Source organism: Danio rerio, chromosome 13, assembly GCF_052040795.2.
Source record: "Danio rerio strain M-AB ecotype USA chromosome 13, GRCz13ab, whole genome shotgun sequence".
Lineage (NCBI taxonomy): Eukaryota > Metazoa > Chordata > Actinopteri > Cypriniformes > Danionidae > Danio > Danio rerio.
This window is the reverse complement of record NC_141033.1, coordinates 38,014,403-38,035,935: the sequence shown is the minus strand read 5'-3', so window position 1 is coordinate 38,035,935 and position 21,533 is coordinate 38,014,403. Positions and strand designations below refer to the sequence as shown.

Genomic DNA, 21,533 nt, shown 5'->3' with positions numbered 1-21,533 from the left:
TTTTTTCTTCCGGAGAAAGTCTTATTTGTTTTATTTCAGCTAGAATAAAAGCAGTTTTAAATTTTTTTTTATTATTATTTTAAGGACTAAATTATTAGCCCCTTCAAGCTATATTTTTCAATAGTCTACAGAACAAACCATCATTATTCAATAACTTGCCTTATTACCCTATCCTGCCTAGTTACCCTTAATAACCTAGTTAAGCCTTTAAATGTGACTTTAAGCTGTATAGAAGTGTCTTGAAAAATATCTAGTAAAATTTTATTCACTGTCATCATGGCAAAGATTAAATAAATCAGTTATTAGAAATGACTTATTAAAACTATTATGTTAATAAATGTGTTGAACCGTTAAACAGAAATTGAGGACACGCATGTAAAACCCAAAAGGTAACTCAAACCGTTTGAGGAAACTGATTGCAACAAACCATTTAAGTTCAAAAACTAACCTTAATGAGTACTGTGAACTTAATCCATTTGAGTAAATGAAGCAATTTGAGCACAGTAAAACCCGATAAATTAGGAGAACTCTACTAAGTACTGTAAAACCCAATAAGTTAAGGCAACTCAAACCGTTTCAGGAAAGTAATTGCAACAAACCATTTGAGTTAAAAAAAAAATTAATCTATACAAGCACTGTGAGCTTACTCCATTTAAGTTAAAGTAATGAGGGATTTAGTTAATCAATTGCCTTCAAAACTACCTACCAACACAGACAGTTAACTACACTCATTTAATTTACAGGATATGAGATGACTTATACTGTGATATGAGATTTTTATCATATCACCCAGCCCTAAGACACAACAATCCTGTGGCATTTAAATGGTGGTACTAGGGTTGTAACGGTATGAATTTTTCACGGTATGATAATCGTCTAAAACAATACCACGGTTTGACGGTTTCGCGGTATACGGTATGTTACAAATGTTACAAAATAATAGAACAGTGAAGCAAATTTGACTTTTTCCAAATAATATATTTTTAGTTACTATAAACAACACCACTTACAATGAACAAATAAAAATAAGAAAATAATAAATAATGTGTCAAAGTCCAAATAAAGTCCAAATAAACATGGTGCAAATCCTCAGTAAAAAATAGATATAAATATTTACTATACTATTAATAGTTACATAACGAAACTAGATTCAATATGGAACATCCTTAGGTTTTATGTGCCAGCATGGATATGGTTGTCTGTGGATATGGATTTGGATATGGTTGTCTGCAATGCAGACAAACAGCTGCACCTTCATTTGCGTCTTTTGAAAACAGCAAGAGCAGCAGTTCGTCTTTGCTGTGTCACTGTTTTGTCATGTTTCTGTGCTGCTGTGCATGCAAAAGTACTTAGTATGAGAATTATTTCATGCAAAACTTTTTTTTTTTGCGTTTTATTTAGCCACGCATAAATGTATGCCTATCTCTCATTCCGTGTTGTTCAAAAAGCTTGGTCCACAAACAAAAGCGAAACCTATGCTTATTGGTTGTGATATAGCGAGTTTGAACCAATCTGGGCATGGAGGAGGGACAATGCATCAATGTATCATGTCTGATTTGTCCGGAGACACAGTGACGAGCGTTTCTTTGTCAAATCAGAGTTGTCAAATGTTGATGACGTAACCGCACTGATTCCGGAGCCTCTGAAAGTCCGCGAATGTTATGTGATACAGCACTGGAAAGCTGAGATTCTCTTCTTTATGCCAATCTTTGAATTGTATGAATCAGATCAGCGGATCAAAAGTTATTAAACATTTAAGAGCAATACTTATTTTTAGCCGCGGGCGGCTGTCTCGGTCTTTAAGGGTTAAAACCGTTGATATGCAATTGTTCATGGTATGATAATCGTGCACGTTCAAATCGTGGTAAACCGTCATACCGGTATATTGTTACAACCCTAGGTGGTACCAAAAGTGCGCCAAGAAAATGTCCATCTCACATTACACGACAACCAGCAGAATAAACCCATGCATTCTGACCCTACAAATTGAGTGTTGCAACAGAAATTGAGAGTCATCAGAAAAGACAACCTTCACCCAATCATTTATTGTCCAGTTTTTCCAGTTCCTGGCTGACAGGAGTGGCGCCGGTGTGCTCTTCTTCTGCTGCTGGAGCTCATCTGTTTTAATGCTTTTGACATGTTGTGTCCTCAAACATGCTCTTCTGCAGACCTTAGTTGTAATGGGTGGTTCTTTGAGTTACTGTTGTGCTTTCTAGCATCTCAAACCAGTCTGGTCATTCTCCTTTGACCTCTGGCATCAAGACGGGATTTTTCACCCATATGACTGCTGTGTGCTGGACATTTTCTTATCTGAGCAATCTCTGTAAACCCTAGAGATGGATGTACTTGCATATTCTTGTAGATCAGCAGTTTCTGAAATACCTAGAGCAAGTCGTCTGGCACCAACAACTATGCCAGTTTTAATGAAACTCAAATGACCTTTATACATTTTCTTGGTTTGATCTTTAGCAGAATATGTTGACCTCGTCTGCATGCCTAAATGCATTGAGCTGTCATGTGATTGGCTGATAAAATTTTTGTGATTTAGAGTAGATAATTAGGTGTACCAGTTGGTCATATCACCAGTTCCTAGGAGAGATGGGAAGTAACGAAGTACAAATACTTCAAAACAAAGTAGATTTTTTGGTATCGGTGCTTTACCCCATTACTTATTTTTTGACAACTTTTTACTTAAATGTACTCCGTACATTTTTTAAAGCACGGTCATTACTTTTATCTTTCAAGTGTTGGTGGCGCGATCTATATTATTTCTTGTCATTGCGCAATATGAAAACAGTTTTGATGCAGTCAGTCCTTTTTTCCTCATTGCGCGGCAGAGTGCTGCACTGCGTGGCCTTTTCAAGGCTATTGCGCACCATACGTGGGCTAGTTTATGAAGATTACTATGAGAAAGGCTATGGCTATGCAGATGTGACAGAGGGAGACGGCGAATTTTACAATGCTGATGTTGCCCTCTTTACATGGTAATAAGACACCTTTTGCTCGTTTGGATTACAAGTAGACAAGAGATACAAATTCCAGTTCAAAAGCGTGCCGTTTTTAGTTAAGCCTTTTGTCCAGTTCCGATCGTTCTGCATGAGCTGTCTCTGGTCTTTCATTCTAATACCGCAAAAAAAATTTGCTTTTTTGTACATTTACTAAAACAATCAAATACTTTATAAAAAATTATGCATTGCGGTTTATTTTTTAAAATTTCTGATAAGTTCACTGTTCCTAATACAGAATTTATGCTATTGTTCAGTTGTTATAGATTTTTTTAATGTGCCTATTGATTTTACACAGGCCTATACTGTTGTCCTCAATTAATATTTTAAAAATATATATTTTTCAAGAACAAATGTAAGTATACTAGGCAATTTATGAATAAAAATATAATTATTCCAGCATTTGTTTTACACAGTGGATACCCTTCCATCTGCAACCCAGTACTAGGAAACACCCATACACACTCACATTCACACACACACACACACTTTCACACTGCCAGTTTAGTTGAATTATTATTTACCTATACCGCATGTCTTTGGAACTGTGGTGGGTACTTTTTATTTATTACTTTTGTACATTTTTGAGGCAGTACTTATTTACTTTTACATAAGTACAATAGTGTAGTCAGTACTTCAACTTTTACCAGAGTCGTTTTAAACATGAGAATCTGTACTTCTACTTAAGTGAAGGATGTGTGTACTTTTTCCATCTCTTGTTCCTAGTGTTAACTTTACAGTGCTACTTTATGAATGCTTGATTTAAACACTAATGCTGAGTTCGGACTGTACGATTTTCAAAGTAGTCGTGTCACAGATGTCTTCACACTGCTGCATGACTTTTAAATAGGAAGAATCGCCGACAACTTTGTCTCGGTCCCCAAACTATGTCTCACAACCAAACTTGCGAAAAGTGGCATGGAAACAACACAAGGTCACGTAAGATCTTTTGTTATTAACTACCTAATGGAAAAGATTTAATGGGATTATTAGAGAAGTAGAAAATGTAATTATTTTGCTCTCCTGGCTTTTGAAGGGAATTAACAACTTCACCTCAACTTTTTTCTTTTTGACCTGGTTGGTATTGCTAAGGCCCCGTTTACACTAATGCGTTTTAGTTTGAAAACGCATAAGTTTTGCTACGGTTACGCCATCCGTCCACACTACGCCAGAGTTCTCGAGCGCCGAAAACGGATCGTTTCGAAAACGCTGGCATTCTGAAACGCTGCTGCTCCGTCTCAGTGTGGATGATGGAAAACGGAGAAATCTGAAAACGGAGGCGGGGCTGCAGACGTTCGCCTCTCTGATTGGGGCTTTTTCTGAATATTAAGTAGCCTAACATGCACAGTTCAGTCCTGCATCTTCTCCGTGTAAGTTCAGACTTCGCAAGTTTGATCAAGGCTGCTGTCTCTTCTTCTCAGTTTGATATGGAAAAGCAGACTATACCGAGGACACGCGTAAATCTTCAAAGGGAACAGTGTACTTTATAACTTCATTCACATTACCCTGGCTTCGTTGTTTCACTTTCTCAACAATAAAATGTAAACATGATATAAGGAACTGCCTATTTTCATTTTAATATTAGCAACTTAGACAGCAGAAATGTTGAGGCGTCGTGCTGCATAAGATGAGCGTCATCTTCACTGTGTGGATATTTATAACCAAACGGAGTTGATAACAACTGTCTCCTTTCAATTTCAGTGAAAATACGAAACACACCCTCTCTTTTGCTGAGTATCAGTTTTAATAATCGATAATGGCCATTATAAAAGTATAACATACAATAAGTTTATACATTATAGGAAATAAAGGCAAGCGATCAGTCAATATACAGAATAGGCTACGTGGTTACATTAATCATTAACTTATCTTTGCGCTCAGCCAAAACACGTTACCTGAGAACAAGTAATAGATTCCAATGCCCAAAGTCAGGGAATATGTCGTTAGATAAAGACAACAATATAAATGAAATATCCCGTTTAATAAATATAGTGAGATTAGATCCAGCGGGAGATGCTTGATGAGAAGTCCGACTAGCACAGCTCTCATCTGGGTAGATGGGCGCAGCGCTTGCCCGAGAGCGTCTCTGTGGTCACGTGATGTGCGTTTTCAGCGTTTTGGTGTGGACGGAGAGCAGTTCAGAAACGCTGGGTAAAACGCGAGTGTGGACGCGGATCGTTTTCATTCTAAAACGCCGTTTTAAAACTAAAACGTACTAGTGTAAACGGGGCCTAAGATGACATGTCAAACAGACATGGGTGCTCCTGCCAAATTTACACTAGTTTTTCCTCCATTTCTGGGGCCCAAATAAACTGAAAAGAAGCACTTTTAACTTCTCCCCCAACCTCCCGCTGGCCTGCAGATACCTATACGGATACTGCTCTCTCATTAGCTGTAGGTAATCGCCGATGTTACAGTGTTTAAAATCAGAACACATTTCACACGTCATGATTTGAATCACCAATAGCTCCAGATGTTTAGCATGCCAAATATCTCACGGGTGCTGCGACTCTTCAGCGATTCTCTCAGATCGTGTCTTTGATAGTTCACTCACGTGAACGAGCATCGATTTGCCTGTGATTTCAGCCATTTGATTTCTCAAAACCTCAAAAAATTGATGTGATTTCTCAAAACCTGTCGGCGAGTCAAAATTGGGGCTAAAATCATGCAGTTTGAACTCACCATAAATATAATTGCCAAAATGCACATAAAACACACAGAATATTTAATCTCAATACACCTACATGAAATGCAATGAATCGTTGAAATACATTCTTTTGTGCATGAAAAAGTCACATGACTGAAAATCATCATAGAGCATCTCAGAATTTGCTTAGACGTTCTGAAATTATCATTTACTCTTAATCTAAGTTAGCTGTAAGGTGATCTTATCTTGGGCTGGAAATGTTACTTTGTTTGCAATCAAAAGTGCATTTACATTAATGCTTTTTGTCCGATACTTCAATTCAGTTCATGACATCTCATAACTTTGTAAGCATCTTTAAATACTGATGAGTTTCAGAAATGCACATAAAAACTTTTCTCGTAACCAAGACCCTATCTTGTGATAATTTATGATTCATTTAGTCTTTTGTTGACACTAAAAGAGCAAAGTATTGCCAAATGATCATCAGACAGGTTGCAACACTGTCACATGCATCAATTATATGAAATAGGTGGATCTTGTGATTCAGAATCATTCAGCATGACTTGTCCACAATGTCTTCACTCAAAGCTGAGCAAAACGCAACATGCATAAAGAATCATTCTGTCATCTGATTTTCTTTTTGGATTTAGATCACTGAATTTAGATTCAAACCCATAACCTTTTGGTTACCATCACATTCTTTCATGCACTAGGCTACACCACCCTAATAAGCCATTTTTTAGGGTCTATAGAGGCCCCTTCTTCAGGCTAGCGTCTATGCACTTCATATGAAACGCATCCCTATGCAATTTCCTCATTTTGCTCTAATGACTTGACGGAGCTTGTGCTTATCTGACCGTTTGCTCCTAAAATAGAACTAATAGCCCATATATCTTGAACCTGCTCAGAGGCCAGTGGGTAAACCTACACTTTTATGAAATCCAATCAGTTTGGACTGGAATGATTGTTTTGTGTCAGTTAATCGCAGTTCAATGATCCTGTGCCCCTAAAGACGACGGGCCACAAGCGCCCGCTCTGTTCTTGCTCAGTCAAGGATTGTTCTGTTGATAGAGCTTCATTAGGACTGTTGAAGGTGTATGTTGGTGGGATGCAATAAGCTGCTTCGTCTCATTATTCTTCTCAGAGCTGCCCAGTTAAGGATGGCTAGTACTAAAACAAGGACTTCAAAGTGTTTGTCAGACTATTCAGGTGGTCAAGCCAGGTCTTGAGAAACACCCACAGACAATGGAAATATTTTGTTGAGAAGCTTCGGAGATTTAGTGTCTTATGAAAAGCAAGTGTGTCCATTTAAAGTAATCTTGTTATTAGAATGATTTGCTAAATGTGTCTGTTTATAGATCTACTGCTTTATATAGTCTCAATTCTGCTACACGTCAGCAATAAAAGATGTTAGTTTTATTTTCTTTTAAATAATAACTACATTATACATTTGAAACAAAACCTTTGTACAGCAATATAAATTTCACTACTACTTTGTATTAGTTTAATGCATTCTTACTTTAAGGTGCCCTATAATGAAAATCTAGGTATACCAAGGCATAGTAGAATAGTAAAAGTTCGGTATATGGACCGTATATGGGCATACTGTGAGCTTTAGACACCACTGTTTCCTTGTCTTCATGTAAATTATATGAGTGTAAAGGTCTGGTGGAAAACAGGCCAATCAGAGGACAAAACATGCCACAGCCATGTCACCCTGCAGCCCAAGACCGGTTACTCACTGAAGCTAAGCAGGGCTGAGCCTGGTCAGTACCTGGATGGGAGACCACTAGGGAACACTAGGTTGCTGTTGGAAGTGGTGTTAGTGAGGCCAGCAGGGGGCACTCAACCTGTGGTCTGTGTGAGTCTTAATGCCCCAGTAAAAGTGAAGGGGACACTACACTGTCAGTGGGTGCCGTCTTTCGGATGAGACGTTAAACCGAGGTCCTGACTCTCTGTGGTCGTTAAAAATCCCATGGCACTTCTCGTGAAAGAGCAGGGGTGTAACCCCGGTGTCCTGGACAAAGTGGCCAAATCATGGCCTCCCAATCATCCCTTTTCACAAAATTGGCTCGATCACTGTCTCTCCACTCCACCACTCCACTGGCGCCGTTGTCCTGTGGCAGCCGTCGCATCATCCAAGTGGATGCTGCACACTGGTGGTGGTGTGGAGAGACCCCCCTCATGATTGTAAAGCGCTTTGGGTGTATGGCCATACACAATAAATGCGCTATATAAATACACATTACATTACATTACATTACATTACAAAACAAACTGTGACAAGACTTAAGGGGCATGCCCTCCGCATTTGCATGTATGCCTACTTTAGGTCTTTCATCCAGACCTGATGAACAGCCACATCATCAAGAGAACACAACTCATATGCAGCTATGAGATCATAAAAACGCCCTGAAATCAATAATATGCATGTCTTAGGCTGTGTTTGATAAGCCAAATGTTTTCTAGTGACACAACATTGATATTTTTCCTCCTTTTATTTTGAAAACGTGAGCCCTAAATTGTTTGCTGTGCATTACTGGGCAACCACTTCACAAGAAATGTTCAAACTGGCTTCAGGCAAGATTTACAGATTATACTGTACATTTATTCATCTCCACGCTGAGGCATGAAGTATGTTTAGTTTAGCATTTGTTAATTTATCATGTTTGTAAAATTAATAAACACATGTAGACTGCTGAATTGTGTCAAATCACTCAGCTCAACTGTTATATATTCATGCAGAGGTTGGTATTAATTTCTGCCTGTGTTGTCTTTGACTGTAGTTTCAGAATACAAAGCAATAAATTACTATCACTCTCTTTTGTCAACTTTAATTATAATTTAGCCTTTATCCACAACAGATCTGGTGAGCAAAACAGGTAACGTTACTCTGATTGGGATTATATTTGTTTGTGTTTAACGTAAACCATGCTTTGTGTGTGTGTGTGTGTGTCTGTAAGAGCTGCACGTTAGAGCCAAGCTCATTAATATTCACAACACAAACTATATAGGTTCAATCATGGACTTTCTGATCTATTTTCTGGAGTAATAAATAAGCTTTTAAAACTGTTTCTGTTGAATATTTTTACTTTTTTTTTTTAACTTACCGAAACCATAAACCTATTATGTAGATACCAGAGAACCATTTTACTTAATAAACCAATGCAGTACATGACACATTTAATATATTTGCAAGTCTTTTTACCCACTATTAATATTGTTGCTTTAGATTAATTTTTAATATGATTAATACAAACATACACACATGTATAATAAGCATTATGAACAAGCATGTTGTCCTTTAAAGCAAGTCAACAAATATTAAATTCTTATATTTAGACATTTGATGACCACGCCAGAGAACAGAGAAAAAAGTGCTTCCTCTGAATACTGGCAGTTCAACACAAGGTTTTTGCTTGTGTTTTTGCTTGGTCTCTTGGGTATGGCCATCAAAACAAAACATCCCATGGATTTGTTCCCATGGCTACACCAAATATCTCCAAGTTTATTCTTGTCAGTACAATGGACTTTTCTTTTGAGTCCATGAAAAAGAAAAAGAAAGAACTAATGTGCATCAGTTTTTGTCAGGTGTTGAGAGTTCTGAAACCTAGTGAGTTGTCTTCTTAGCATGCTTTCTTCTAAGACAGCATTCCACCTGAGTGTAAACCTAATAATGTAAAATGTAAACTTATTAATGAATGTGTTTATTATTTATTTAACAGAGTGAACAGAGTCAGTCAAAATACTTTTCTAACTCTGGTGAGACGGCAAATCCATTACCAATCTCCACAGCTACAAAAAGAGCTGTCCTTCAGAAGATGTAAGTATTGTTTTTATATAGACTGTGGTTGGCCTTCATCATCTTATTTAACATTTCCTGATTCTTCCAGTGCCAGAAAGACAAAAATCCAGCCCCCACGATCGCAAGATAATCAAGAGTCCAAAACAGGACAATTTCAAGCAGACAATGCAGAGAAGGGCTCTAGATCTGTCCTTCAGAGGATGTACGTAAGCAATGTTGAGATATACCTTTTGTTGATCTATTTCATTTTTATTTAAGATTTGATTATTCTTTTAGAACTAGACAGGAAAATGTTCAACAGTTCCAAGATGATCAAGAGTCCAAATCAGGCCAATTTCAAGCAGACAATGCAGAGAAGGCGTATAGATCTGTCTTTCAGAGAATGTACTGTACAAAAGCACTGTTGAGATATGACTTGTGCTGATCTATTTCATTTTTGTTTAAAATGTCCCTATTGTTTCAGAACCAGACAGGCAAACGTCCAACCCCAACAGTGCCAAGATGACCAAGTGTACAAATCAGGCCAATTTCAAGCAGACAAACAAGAAAAAGGCTCTGGAGATGTCCTTCAGAAGATGTAAGAGTTGTTCTGAAGTAGATTGGGGTCATCCGTTGTAATCTTCAATTTTCAATCTTCAATTTTCAATATTTCCTCATTCCCCAAGTGCCAAGCAAATAAGTGTTAAACCCCAACATAGCCAAGATAATCAAAAAAAAAGATTTGACTTATGTTGATCTCTTTCATTTTCATTTAAAATGTCCTTGTTATTTCAGAACCAGACAGGCAAACATCCAACCCCAACAGTGCCAAGATGATCAAGAGTCCAAATCAGGCCAAGTTCAAGCAGACAAAGAGGAGAATGGGTCGGGAGATGTCCTACATAAGATGTAAGAGTTGTTCTGAAGTAGATTGGGGTCATCAATTGTGATTTTCACTTAATATTTCCTCATTCACTCAAGTGTTCCCATAAGTGTTAAACCCCAGCAATGACAAGATAATCAAGAGATGATACAGAGAAGGGGGTCAAGTGCTCTCTGTCAGATGATGTAAACATTGTTCTGAAGTACACCTTCATTTAACATTTCTTCATTCTTCCTGTATAAGTTCAGGCGACCATCTAAACCCAACACTCCCAAGATGATCAAGAATCTAAATCAGGCCAATTTCATGCAGACCAAGCAGAGAAGGGGTCTAAAACGCACCGTTATGATATAGCTTGTGGTCATCCACCTCATCTCAATTTAACATTTGATCATTCTTTCAAAGCCAAACAGACAAATGTTCAACCCTTACGATCACAAGATGATCAGGAGTCCAAATCAAGCTAATTTCCAGCAGACAAACAGGAGAATGGGTCAGGAGATGTCCTTCAGAAAATGTAAGAGTTGTTCTGAAGTAGATTGGGGTCATCCATTGTAATCTTCACTTAATATTTCCTCATTCCCCCAATGCCAAGCAGATAACTGTTAAACCTCAACAATGCCAAGATAATCAAGAGATGATACAGAGAAGGGGTCAAGTGCTCTCTGTCAGATGATGTAAACATTGTTCTGAAGTACACCTTCATTTAACATTTCTTCATTCTTTCAGTACAAGTTCAGGCAAACATCCAAACCCAACAATCCCAAAATGATCTAGAGTCCAAATCAGGCCAATTTCATGCAGACCAAGCCGAGAAGAGGTCTAGAATGCACTGTTGTGATATAGCTTGTGGTCATCCATCTCATTAACATTTAACATTTCATTATTCTTTCAGAGGCAATAAGACAAACATCCAACCCCCACAAACACAAGATGATCAAGAGTACAAATTAGGCCAATTTAAAGCAGACCAATCAGAGAAGGGATCTAGATCTGTCCTTGAGAAGATGTAAGCACTGTTCTGATTTAGCTTGTTGTGATCTATCCTCAACTTCATTCATTTCCTTAATATTTTCAAGTGCCAGACAGGCAAACATCCAATCCCTACATTCCCAAGATGATCAAGAGTTCAAACGAGGCCAATTTCATAGAGACCAAGCAGAGAATAGGTCTAGAGCACACTGTTGGGATATAGCTGGTGGTCATCCATCTCATCTTTATTTAACATTTTCTATTTTTTTTTCAGAGCCAAAGAGACAAACACCCAACCTCCACAATCCCAAGATGATCAAGAATTCAAATCAGGCCAATTTCCAGCAGGCGAATCAGAGAAGGGATCTAGATCTGTCCTTCAGGAGATGTAAGCGCTGTTCTGATTTAGCTTGTGGTCATCCATCTCTCATCTTCATTTAACATTTTCTTAATTTTTCCAGTGCCAGACAGGCAAACATCCAATCCCCACATTCCCAAGAAGATCAAGAGTTCAAATCAGGCCAATTTCAAGTAGCAGAGGAGTGTGTGGAAGCATGTCTCCCAGTCCCCATATCGGTCTCAAGCATTGAGTCATTGGTGGACGGGAAAGCATTGTCGTCATCTAAATTAAGTAACAATAAAGATGTCACCGAATCCTATCTTGACACCACCGGTCCAAGAAGACGCCCACGGGCCCCGAGTAGCTCAGGAGAGGACGCTGACCACCAAAAGACAAAAAGATTGCGACTTGGACAGTCTGCAGTGTCAAGCGATTCCAACAATCCCTCTTCCGGCTACGCCGCACCAGACTCTGTTTGCAGTCCCCAGCCTGAGATTTCACAGACTAACCAAAGCGGGCTGGCCACAAGTCTAAGAGGCCTATCCGTCAAGCCCGTATCCTCTGGGTCCTCTATTAGTTCCAGACCGGCCGCCAGAGAGGAAAGGAAGGGGGGTGAACCCAGAACATCCCGATTACGCCGGCTCAAGAAGTCCTGAGGGGTGCAGTGGCGTACAACGAGAGCGGATATCTGACGCCACCTCCATGGATCTTACAGTACACACTTCTACTGTAATGCTGTCTGTCAGCAGTAGTTGCACAAGAGTTCACCACACACAGCCTTTGCACATACAGTATTTCGCTTCTGCCTTCCAAGTAATAACACACACACACAAACTGCTTGTATTAGATTACAGAGAAGCTTTTAAAAGTTTGAATAAGTTCCACTAGCTTTGAAGCAACTCGTGCAAATCGTAACTTTGCTCTAAACAAAAACACAAATACAGTTTGCGCATTCTGCGTAAGAGTTGTATTTCAGACTAACGGGAGCCGCAGAGCACACTGTGGCTCCAAGCCCAAATCTCTGGCTCCATCCGTCTGAAATCTCCCCTCTTCCAGCTTCAGCTGAGCACATGATTGATTTCGCTGTGTTCTCACACACACCACGCTCTTTAAGCGATCAGGGCTTTTCACCGTTGGAGCCGACTGCCGTCTCTTTGCGGTTATTATTTGTAAATGTGTTATTGCTTTTCGTAACAGCTAAAAGTCTTCTGCGGGATGATTGACAACGTTGTGGAACGCTGCAGTGCCTCTCGCGTCCGATATTTGGCTAATCACGGGTGCAGTCGACATTGATGTAGTGTGTGATGGCAGGATGATTATACGTACGGACAGAAATGCTCACATGAGAGTCACATGCTCGGTTTTCCAATCGTACTTACAAATTACTTGATGTTTATGTCATTAGGATAATAGATATGTGTCATGAATATGTTATTAAAATCGATGAATATTGTTTCGTTATAGCACCATAACAATGCAGAGTTTACAGTTACTGTACAGTACTTTTTAAAGTAATTTTACTGTAAATTCTGTAATGAAAACCATTAAAGATGGAAATCGTTTGTTTGATTGAAATCGTCACTTGGTTCATGTTATCTGTTGTGCTGCCTCACATAATAATTCATATTTTACTACTACTTAAACAAGCAATGTGTATTATTTAGAAACCTATTTATTTATTATTGCCAATGTTTTTATGGCAGTACAGTATGCTGACAGTAAATAAAAGATGGAGATGGGATTGGGAAAAGTGCGTGAGTTGGGATGCCTCCAGCACAGTTGTGCTATATATTTCTATACGGCACACTGCCCTGTAGGCTATCAATGCTGAAGAAACGCATTTTTAGCACCACCGGTGGTCTTTTTGTGTACTGCAGCCAGAAAATTATTGCTTGTGCGTACATGTATGTTACACACAACAGATTAAACATGATTTATTGCCACTATATAATCAAGCTGAAGCTCTTTCTCATCTACTCGAGCACATCTAAAGACTTTCAGTGGGCATCAGGTCAAGTAATTGTCAACGTGTGAAAATGAAGCCTTGTTTCACAGTTTTGGCTCAATGAATCATTGCATTATAGCAATGAAAAATGACCATGGGATACATCTTCTGAGATGATTGTTTAAAAAAAGCCACACATTGAATCAGTTAGGGTTAAATAATAGTTGCCAGAAACAAATCACTGCAGCAACGGTCCAATACGACTCCAACAGACTCATCAGAAATTGCTTACATGAATCCAGTGTGGTATGAATATTAATTTCTAGTCAACTTTAAAAAAAAAAAAAGTTTATCCATAAATAAAAATGTCATTAACCCCTTAAACTCTGCTTATATGAATGCAAAATGAAACTCTGGAGTTTGAGTTGGGCGCTCATTTCAATACGATTACAGTGAATGGTGAATGAGGTTTCAAATGTTTAAAAATAGCACTATAGATTATTATATTCAATTCAAATAAAAGAAATATGAAGCTGTTGTTCAATGATAATCCTCTGATGCAACCAAATTGAGTCAGTCTGATTTATAAATCGTGTACACTCTGAATCACTGAAAAGATCTGACTCAAAACAATGATTCATCACAAATTGGACCAGTCAAGCTGGATGTCAATTTCACTTAAATTTCTCACGTTATCAGTTTAGAACACTTTGAAAATAGGGTAAGAGTTGAGAATCACTATTGTGATGCATATTCTTGAAATTTCCATTCCGCATTCATTGCACATTGAAAACAACTTAATTATTATTTTTTTGTGTTTAGTAAAGTAAAAACATGTACAAAACAACACAAAGTCAAGATAATAATGACAGAATTTACATAATAACTGACTGAAAATCATTGGGTAAACCCCTTTCGTTTACTCGCCACCCTTAGCTCTGCCTTTTGCCCTGCAGGCATGTTACTAAATACCTCATCCAGTCATCATATGAAGAAAGTATTTATGCGCCGACCGCAATCGACTACCATTTAAACCCATTTGTGCTTCAATAACATGACGTCAACGTCAGACAGATTTCATCTCCTCCCAAAGCAGGACAATGGCGCAAAGTCGAAAAAACAAACATTTAATCTTCCTTTTATACAAAATGTTTAATAAATATAACATTCAAAAAATATTGCCAGGAACAAACTAAAAAAAAAAAAAAAATGAAAACAAATTTACAATAAGGTCAAATGTGAACATTGAATATTGCCATGATCTCATAGAATTGACAAATGTGATAAGCATGTCGGTTTGGTGTTTTAGAGAGCCTCGATATAAAAGAATTACGAAAAGAACACTACATGTGCACAGCAATAGAAATGGACTCCTGAAAGCAAGGCAGTCTACAGTGTTTCCATTGGCCCCCTACTGTTCAAGTATTCACAGCCTAGCTTATGACATACTGCAAACCCAAGCTGAAGAGAAATGATCCGTGTCAATCGGGTTTACCAACAAGCAACTAGAAGACTCGTGTTCCCTTTTATTGGAGACTTTTCAATCATTTATTTTTCAACCGTGGCAAGCAATGTGTCTGCCGTTAATTATCCCAACAAAAAGCAGCCATGTTTGTTGATATTACCTGCGTTGAGCAAGTAAGAGTTGGCAATATACACACAATGCATCCGGAAAGTATTCACAGCGCTTCACTTTTTCTACATTTTCTCATGTACAGCCTTATTCCAAAAGGGATTCAATTTATTTATTTCACACAATACCCCATAATGAAAAAAAAGATTTTGTGAAATTGTTGCAAATTTATTAAAAATAAGAATGCTGAAAAATCATAACTATTCACAGCTCAATACTTTGTTGATACACCTTTAGCAGCAATTTCAGCCTCCAAATCTTTTTGAATATGATGCCACAAGCTTGGCACACCTGTATTTAAGAATTTTTGCCCATTCTTCCTTGCATTACCTCTCAAGCTCTATTAGGTTGGATGGGAAGTGACAGTGTACAGCCATTTTCAGATCTCTACAGAGATGTTCAATAGGATTTAGGTCTGGGTTCTGGCTGGACCACTCAAGAACATTCATCAAGTTGTTGTGAAGCCACTCCACTGATATTTTGGCAGATGCCTTTTGGCAAATTCCAGGAAGGGAGTGGCTTCTGTTTGGCCACTCTACCATACAGGCCTGATTGGTGAATTGCTGCACAGATGGTTTTCCTTTTAAAAGGTTCTCCGCTCTCCACAGAAGAATGCTGGAGCTCAGACAGAGAGACCATCAGGGTTACTGATCACCTGCCTGACTAATGCCCCATTCACACAAGGCGTCAGCGTCAACGCTTCCCATTCACTTTGAACGTCAGCCAATCAGATCGCTGTATGCAAATACACCAGCTAGACAATGGTCTATTGCTGACTGAATTTCAGTGTCTGACGCTGCTATGACGATCGTTTCAGCCCCAACTTCAGATACTCCTTCAGTCAAGCGTTGATGCTGAAGCCCTGTGTGAATAGGGCGTAAGGCTCTTCTCCCCCGATCACTCAGCTTAGATGGCCGGCCAGCTCTAGGAATAGTCCTGGTGGTTCCAAACATCTCCCATTTACGGATGATGGAGGCCACTGTGCTCATTGGAACTTTCAGAGCAGCAGAAATCTTTCTGTAACCTTCCCCAGCCTTGAGAAAATCCTGTCTCGGAGGTCTACAGACAGTTCCTTTGTCTTAATGCTTGGTTTGTGCTTTGACATGCACTGTCAACCCTGGGATCTCATATAGACAGGTGTATGCCTTTTCAAATCATGTCCAATCAATTGAATTTACCACAGGTGAACTCCAATTAACCTGCTGAAACATCTCAAGAATGATCAGTGGACACAGAATGTACCTGACCTCAATTTAGAGCTTCACGGCAAAGGCTGTGAATACTTTTGTACATGTGATTTTTCAGGTTTTTAATTTAGCAGCAATTTCAAAAAATATTTTTTTCACATTGTCATTATGGGGTATTGTGTGTAGAATTTTGAAGAAACAAACAAATTTAATCCATTTTGGAATACAACTGTAACCAAGAAAAGTGCAAAAAGTGAAGCGCTATGAATACTTTCCGGATGCACTGTACAAAAGTTTTAAAATATTGAAATATCCGACAATGTATAAAAAGAAAAAATATATATTGTTGTGTCTTTTCATTCTAAAAATAAAAAATCGACTGCTTTTTGAAAATTTTGGTGTGAAACATGAAACAAATGTCGTCTGAACAAAGTTATAGGCTTACAAAGCTATCAAAACCTTCAAAACTAGACAGGACATATAAATAAAAAGGAATGATATTTTAAGGCTCTTGATTATTAAGTTAATAAATCAAATATACACAGTGATTAATTAAAAAAAATATACATATCTACACTAAATTGACACGATTCTTCATATTGGCAGCGAAATGCTAACCGACCTATCCCGCCCCAAGAAAAGAAAAATAATAAATAATTTTTTTGTTCTTTGATTTTTTTTTTTTAATATACTCCTTTCCGACAATTGCTGTGGTGCGTAGCTGTGAAGGCACTTTCAGTTCAGAACTAGAAATAAAACCAACTAGAGAGAGTTTCCGCACAGCCGCTGGATAAGGAAGAAACAACTACTTTAGCTGTGAGAGCACTGTCATTATGAACAAAAATAACACTATTTGCAAACTTACTGAGATACTCAAACGTATCCACGAAAATATAAACATTTGAAATGTGTACGTTTTCTTTTTTTACTGTTTTTTCTTTTTGTGTCTCTTTTACGAAGGAAAACACTGGATGCGAAACGCAGCGTATGGGTTTTCCAGCCGTCCACAGCGACTATTGATTGCCAGTGTGAAGCCAGCTTGTCAAAACTTAAATTAACACAGGGCAAATAACAGCCTTGGAGTCCAGAACACAACGCAACAGTTTTCAGAAGCACAACCCTGCCATGTGACCGGTAAGTGCAACAGGGGCAACACAGCTGCCTGCTATACGATATACTCCATCCTGTTTAAGCTCTGTGCCGTCTCCAAGTCTCTGTTGTCCTGTTTGTTAGTCCAGTTTGGGTTTTTGTTTGGCGCGCGCTCTTCTCGCTCCACCAGCGTGTAGGCCGGCTGCTTGGTGAAGCGCGCTTTCTGCAGGTGTTTGTCCATGTCCTCTTCCTCCACCTCAGAGTTATGCGTCCTAATTTTGGCAATGATGGAGTTCTTGCCCTCGTAGTCTTTTATGGGCACGCCGTGAGCTGCGTGCTTCTCGATGGGGTTTTTGATCTGGTTGAGCTGCTCACGCACGTTATTGGTGGTATTGTCCTCTGTGGCTGAGGTAGCAGTGTTGCTGTGGGTGTTTTGTTTCCGGCGCCGGTGGATGCACCACAGGAAAGCCGAGGCCAGAGCGAAGATCCAGAGCACGATGAAGATGGAGCTCAGCAAAGGAACCAGGTAGTCTGGGGGAGAACAAGCACAAGGACAGTCAGGATTTGACAGAAATAAAAAGAGAAAATATTTTGGCCGTTCATTAAATTCAGGTGGCCTGGAAACAAACATGACATTTGGGTCACACTTTATTTTGAGGGCCCGTTGGAAGTTACATTGCATCTACATGCCAACTAATTCTCATTAGATTATAAGTAGACTGTTTGGTTGGGGTTAGTGTAAGTTTACATGTACTTGCAATGTTTCTTATAGTCAGTTAAATGTCTGTTGAAGGAGCTGTATCAGCAAATATTAAGCAGCCAGTCTACTAATACTCAAATGTTCCATCAAAATAAAGTGTTACAGAAATTGAAATGGCCGAATGTGCCATTCAGATCCAATGTGTCTTTGCTTTAAAAATGCGCTAAGAAATGGTTTGAAAAATGTTTGCAGTGATTGTTCTGCTTTTGAGTTTTTTCTTATTATTATAACCTTTATTTTACCAGGAAAAGCACATTGACATTTAAAATCTATTTAACAAGAGCCTCCTGGCCAAAATTAGGCAGTATACAGTTCACATGGGTTTAACAAACAAAAACAAATAACAGGTGACATCATTCATCCATCAAAACACACATATAATGATAGTTAAAAGCTATTCAGTACATCTACGGGTTGTTTCAAACTCTAAATCATTTAAATCTTTTTAAAAGCATGTAGTGAAACCAACTTTTTAAAATGCAACTTTGTTTGGAAGTTATTCTATGCCTTCTTCTGATTGGTCTATTGCTTTGGAACTGATATTGATGAGCAGTGCTGCATGTGAAAGTTGAATTTCTTTTAACTTCACACAGTGTCTATGTGAGACTGTCTGTGTGAGAACTCGATTATTATCGATCAAAGATATCCATCAAGCATGTGTTTACATTGAAAAACAATTGAAAAGTAGCGCATTGGAAAGGAGAAACACATTCTGTGTGAACTGCCCCTTAAAATGCACTTTTGAAAAGGATACTGTGATCATCTCTATGATTTAATGAAAATGGTGATGTAATGTGCATAGTACTGTATGGTGTAGCGCTGCTGGGTTTACTTGGGTTCAGTTCACCTTCATCTCTGGATCCTTCTTGCTCAGCTTGATTTGCATTTCTATTGCAGGTTAGTACTTTTTCAAGTGGGTGGGATTTTCGCTATAGTTGCGTCACCTCTACTGCCATGACATCATTAGAAATGATGAAATAATGATGACAAATGATTAACACAAACCAACCAGGTTCTGTGTGTCATGTTGTAAATCTAATGAAGCAGGTTGTGATGTCTCTTTTGAACCAATCAATGACCAGTCTTGTGTGTAGGTCACATTTTGGCTTGCTAAAAACTACAAAAAATAAACAATTAAATCAGCTACTAGGTACAGAATGCAGTGGAAAAGCACCTGAAAGTGAGCTGTACTGAACTAAATCCCGCTGTACCATGCAGTGGAAAAGCACCTATAGTGTTTTTTTACAGAGAGATATGGCCAACTACTGGCCTGGCATGCATATTCAGCAATTCTAGCTGTTTTTGTAGATCTTTTTGAATGGGGATAATTTAACCACATTATTGTCCATTTTTAATGTTGGATGTTGGTTGTTTCTGGTTTGGAAAATTGTTTGTCATTTTCAAGAAAAGTTTGACCTATCCACTCACAAAAATGTCTTGTGGTGTAACCATTGAGCATTACATACTTAAATATCAGTTATAATTATAATTTTTTGCTTGCACCTCAGGAAATGTACAAATTCTGTGATAATTTGCAGACCTTGGCAATCAAGACAGTCTGTTATATCTTTAGCATAACTTTTATTATTTATATAGCAACTTTGGTTGTTGGCTAGTTTTTTTTTATATAATTTTTTTAAATCATTAAATATATTCCTGGAGAACATGCTAGAGAGATCACATAGGCTGATAGAAATGTAAATAATTTGAATGCAGTGCTAGTCACTTTGAATTAAAGGAACAAATAAGTGATGTAAAACCACACAAGTTTTTTTTCTGTCATTTTTATTGTATAAAAACAAAATCTAAACTAATTTTAAATCAGTGTTTGAAAGCTAATATATAACTTATATGGATGAATGCTGTTTTTATGCATTCAGTTTGATCAATGAATCATGCTATTGGCCTGCATTTAGACAGCAAGGGAATCTTTTAAAATCTCTTAAAAAGACCCAAAGCTTGTTTTATTCCTATTTACTGCTGTCTGTAAGCGCATTGGAAACAGAAAACCCTGGAGTTTGAACAGAAGCAAAGTTGGAAAAAATAATCCTAACATCAATTTAACAGAACAATTTCCTATTTTGGACAAGACATATACCCTGTTTATACCTACTCCCCTGGCCCAATCTACAGAGGCTGGCACACATCTTATAAAGGTTTCTTACGTTAGGAAGAAACTAAGCAGCTTGGCAGAAACATTGGACGCCATTTTTGATGAACGGCATTCATAAAGAGGGCCCTGATGTCTAACTGAAGTTCCATCCAACTGGCAGAGCTGATATAACATTCCAGAGCTTCAATGACTTAAAGCTTCTTTTGACAGTTAAACATCGCTCAAGCAAGACAGACCAAGGACATACAGTTCAACACAACTGGCCCAGACTCTGGAAACCTTAATGCATTGATTTTTGGCTGCATTTTGCAAAGATGGACCCAAATGTGTGCTACCTACCAGTTTTGGGGCTTGGTATCTGATGAACCCGTACGCCGGTGATGGCTTTAATGATGGTGCTGTTTCCATTATGCTTGCTCACCAAGTCAATGATTTGAACCGTTATGTCTTTAATAGGACTCCTGTCTGTCCTGGGCTCCTCTGTGGACTGTACAAAAAATAAACACATAAATATCACACTGTATGCTCTTTTTTCCTTTTTCTAAAGATAATTGGAAGTTTCAACTGTTTTAATCCATAAAATGGTCTTTGTGCAAACAATTAGGGACCACATTGACTGTCAATAAGATTTTTAAAAGTATTGCAATTATTATTTTTTCTTTGACAAATTCTGCGTTTCTTAAGATAGTTTCAATCATTTTTGGACTGGTTTTGTCCTTAAAGTTGAGTCAGTGGGGTCCAAAACAAACACTAACTGTCAGTGTTTGGACAGAAGGAAATTGGCGACCCCATTGACTGTCAATTTTTGGACACAATCTATTCAGGCAGAACATCTCTGGACTCTTCTGACTCAATGGATGGACTAAAAAACACTTTCTATGGTGTTCCAAAAAGAAAAGGGAGTCATGCAGCCTTGAAACAATATCATAAAATGACCAATCCTGTCAAAAACTGAGTGTCTACCTACATGAGAATAGCTGCAACCTAAAAGGCCTAAAACACCTAAACCAACTGATCCAGTCCTCCAGAGAAACTTCCTTCCATTCATTCTGGTGTTTTGGAAATAAAGCTAGCACACCAGTAGTGTCATTAAGGCTGGTTTATACTTTTGCGTCGAGTGATCGCTGTGACTCACGGCACCTACCCTGCACGTAGCCATGCATTTATACTTCTGC

The 21,533-nt window shown here is 38.3% G+C and overlaps 2 protein-coding genes and 2 long non-coding RNA genes across 6 annotated transcripts in view; 3 read left to right on the top strand and 1 right to left on the bottom strand.

The window, feature by feature from the left end:
• slx4ip (SLX4 interacting protein) overlaps positions 1 to 13,206 on the top strand; it is an 81,003-nt gene extending 67,797 nt beyond the window's left edge. The window contains exons 7-13 of one of the 3 annotated variants that reach the window (XM_087277679.1): positions 9,378 to 9,475; positions 9,546 to 9,659; positions 9,734 to 9,841; positions 9,921 to 10,034; positions 10,232 to 10,345; positions 11,566 to 11,679; positions 11,753 to 13,206. In XM_087277679.1, the coding sequence (XP_087133805.1) occupies positions 9,378 to 9,475; positions 9,546 to 9,659; positions 9,734 to 9,841; positions 9,921 to 10,034; positions 10,232 to 10,345; positions 11,566 to 11,679; positions 11,753 to 12,287 (1,197 nt within the window). In that variant the 3' untranslated portion in view covers positions 12,288 to 13,206. 3 annotated transcript variants of the gene reach the window in all.
• Positions 1 to 21,533, top strand: part of LOC147841155 (uncharacterized) — a 102,241-nt gene that overhangs the window by 73,323 nt on the left and 7,385 nt on the right. The gene's annotated exons all lie outside the window — the stretch shown is intronic.
• jag1b (jagged canonical Notch ligand 1b) overlaps positions 14,714 to 21,533 on the bottom strand; it is a 50,905-nt gene continuing 44,085 nt past the window's right edge. The window contains 2 exon segments of the mRNA NM_131863.2: positions 14,714 to 18,016; positions 20,698 to 20,845. Of these exon segments, the coding sequence (NP_571938.2) occupies positions 17,562 to 18,016; positions 20,698 to 20,845 (603 nt within the window). The 3' untranslated portion in view covers positions 14,714 to 17,561.
• Positions 17,083 to 20,877, top strand: LOC147834253 (uncharacterized). The gene is made up of 2 exons (XR_015506249.1): positions 17,083 to 18,341; positions 18,414 to 20,877. It is a non-coding gene; the product is annotated as an uncharacterized LOC147834253 (long non-coding RNA).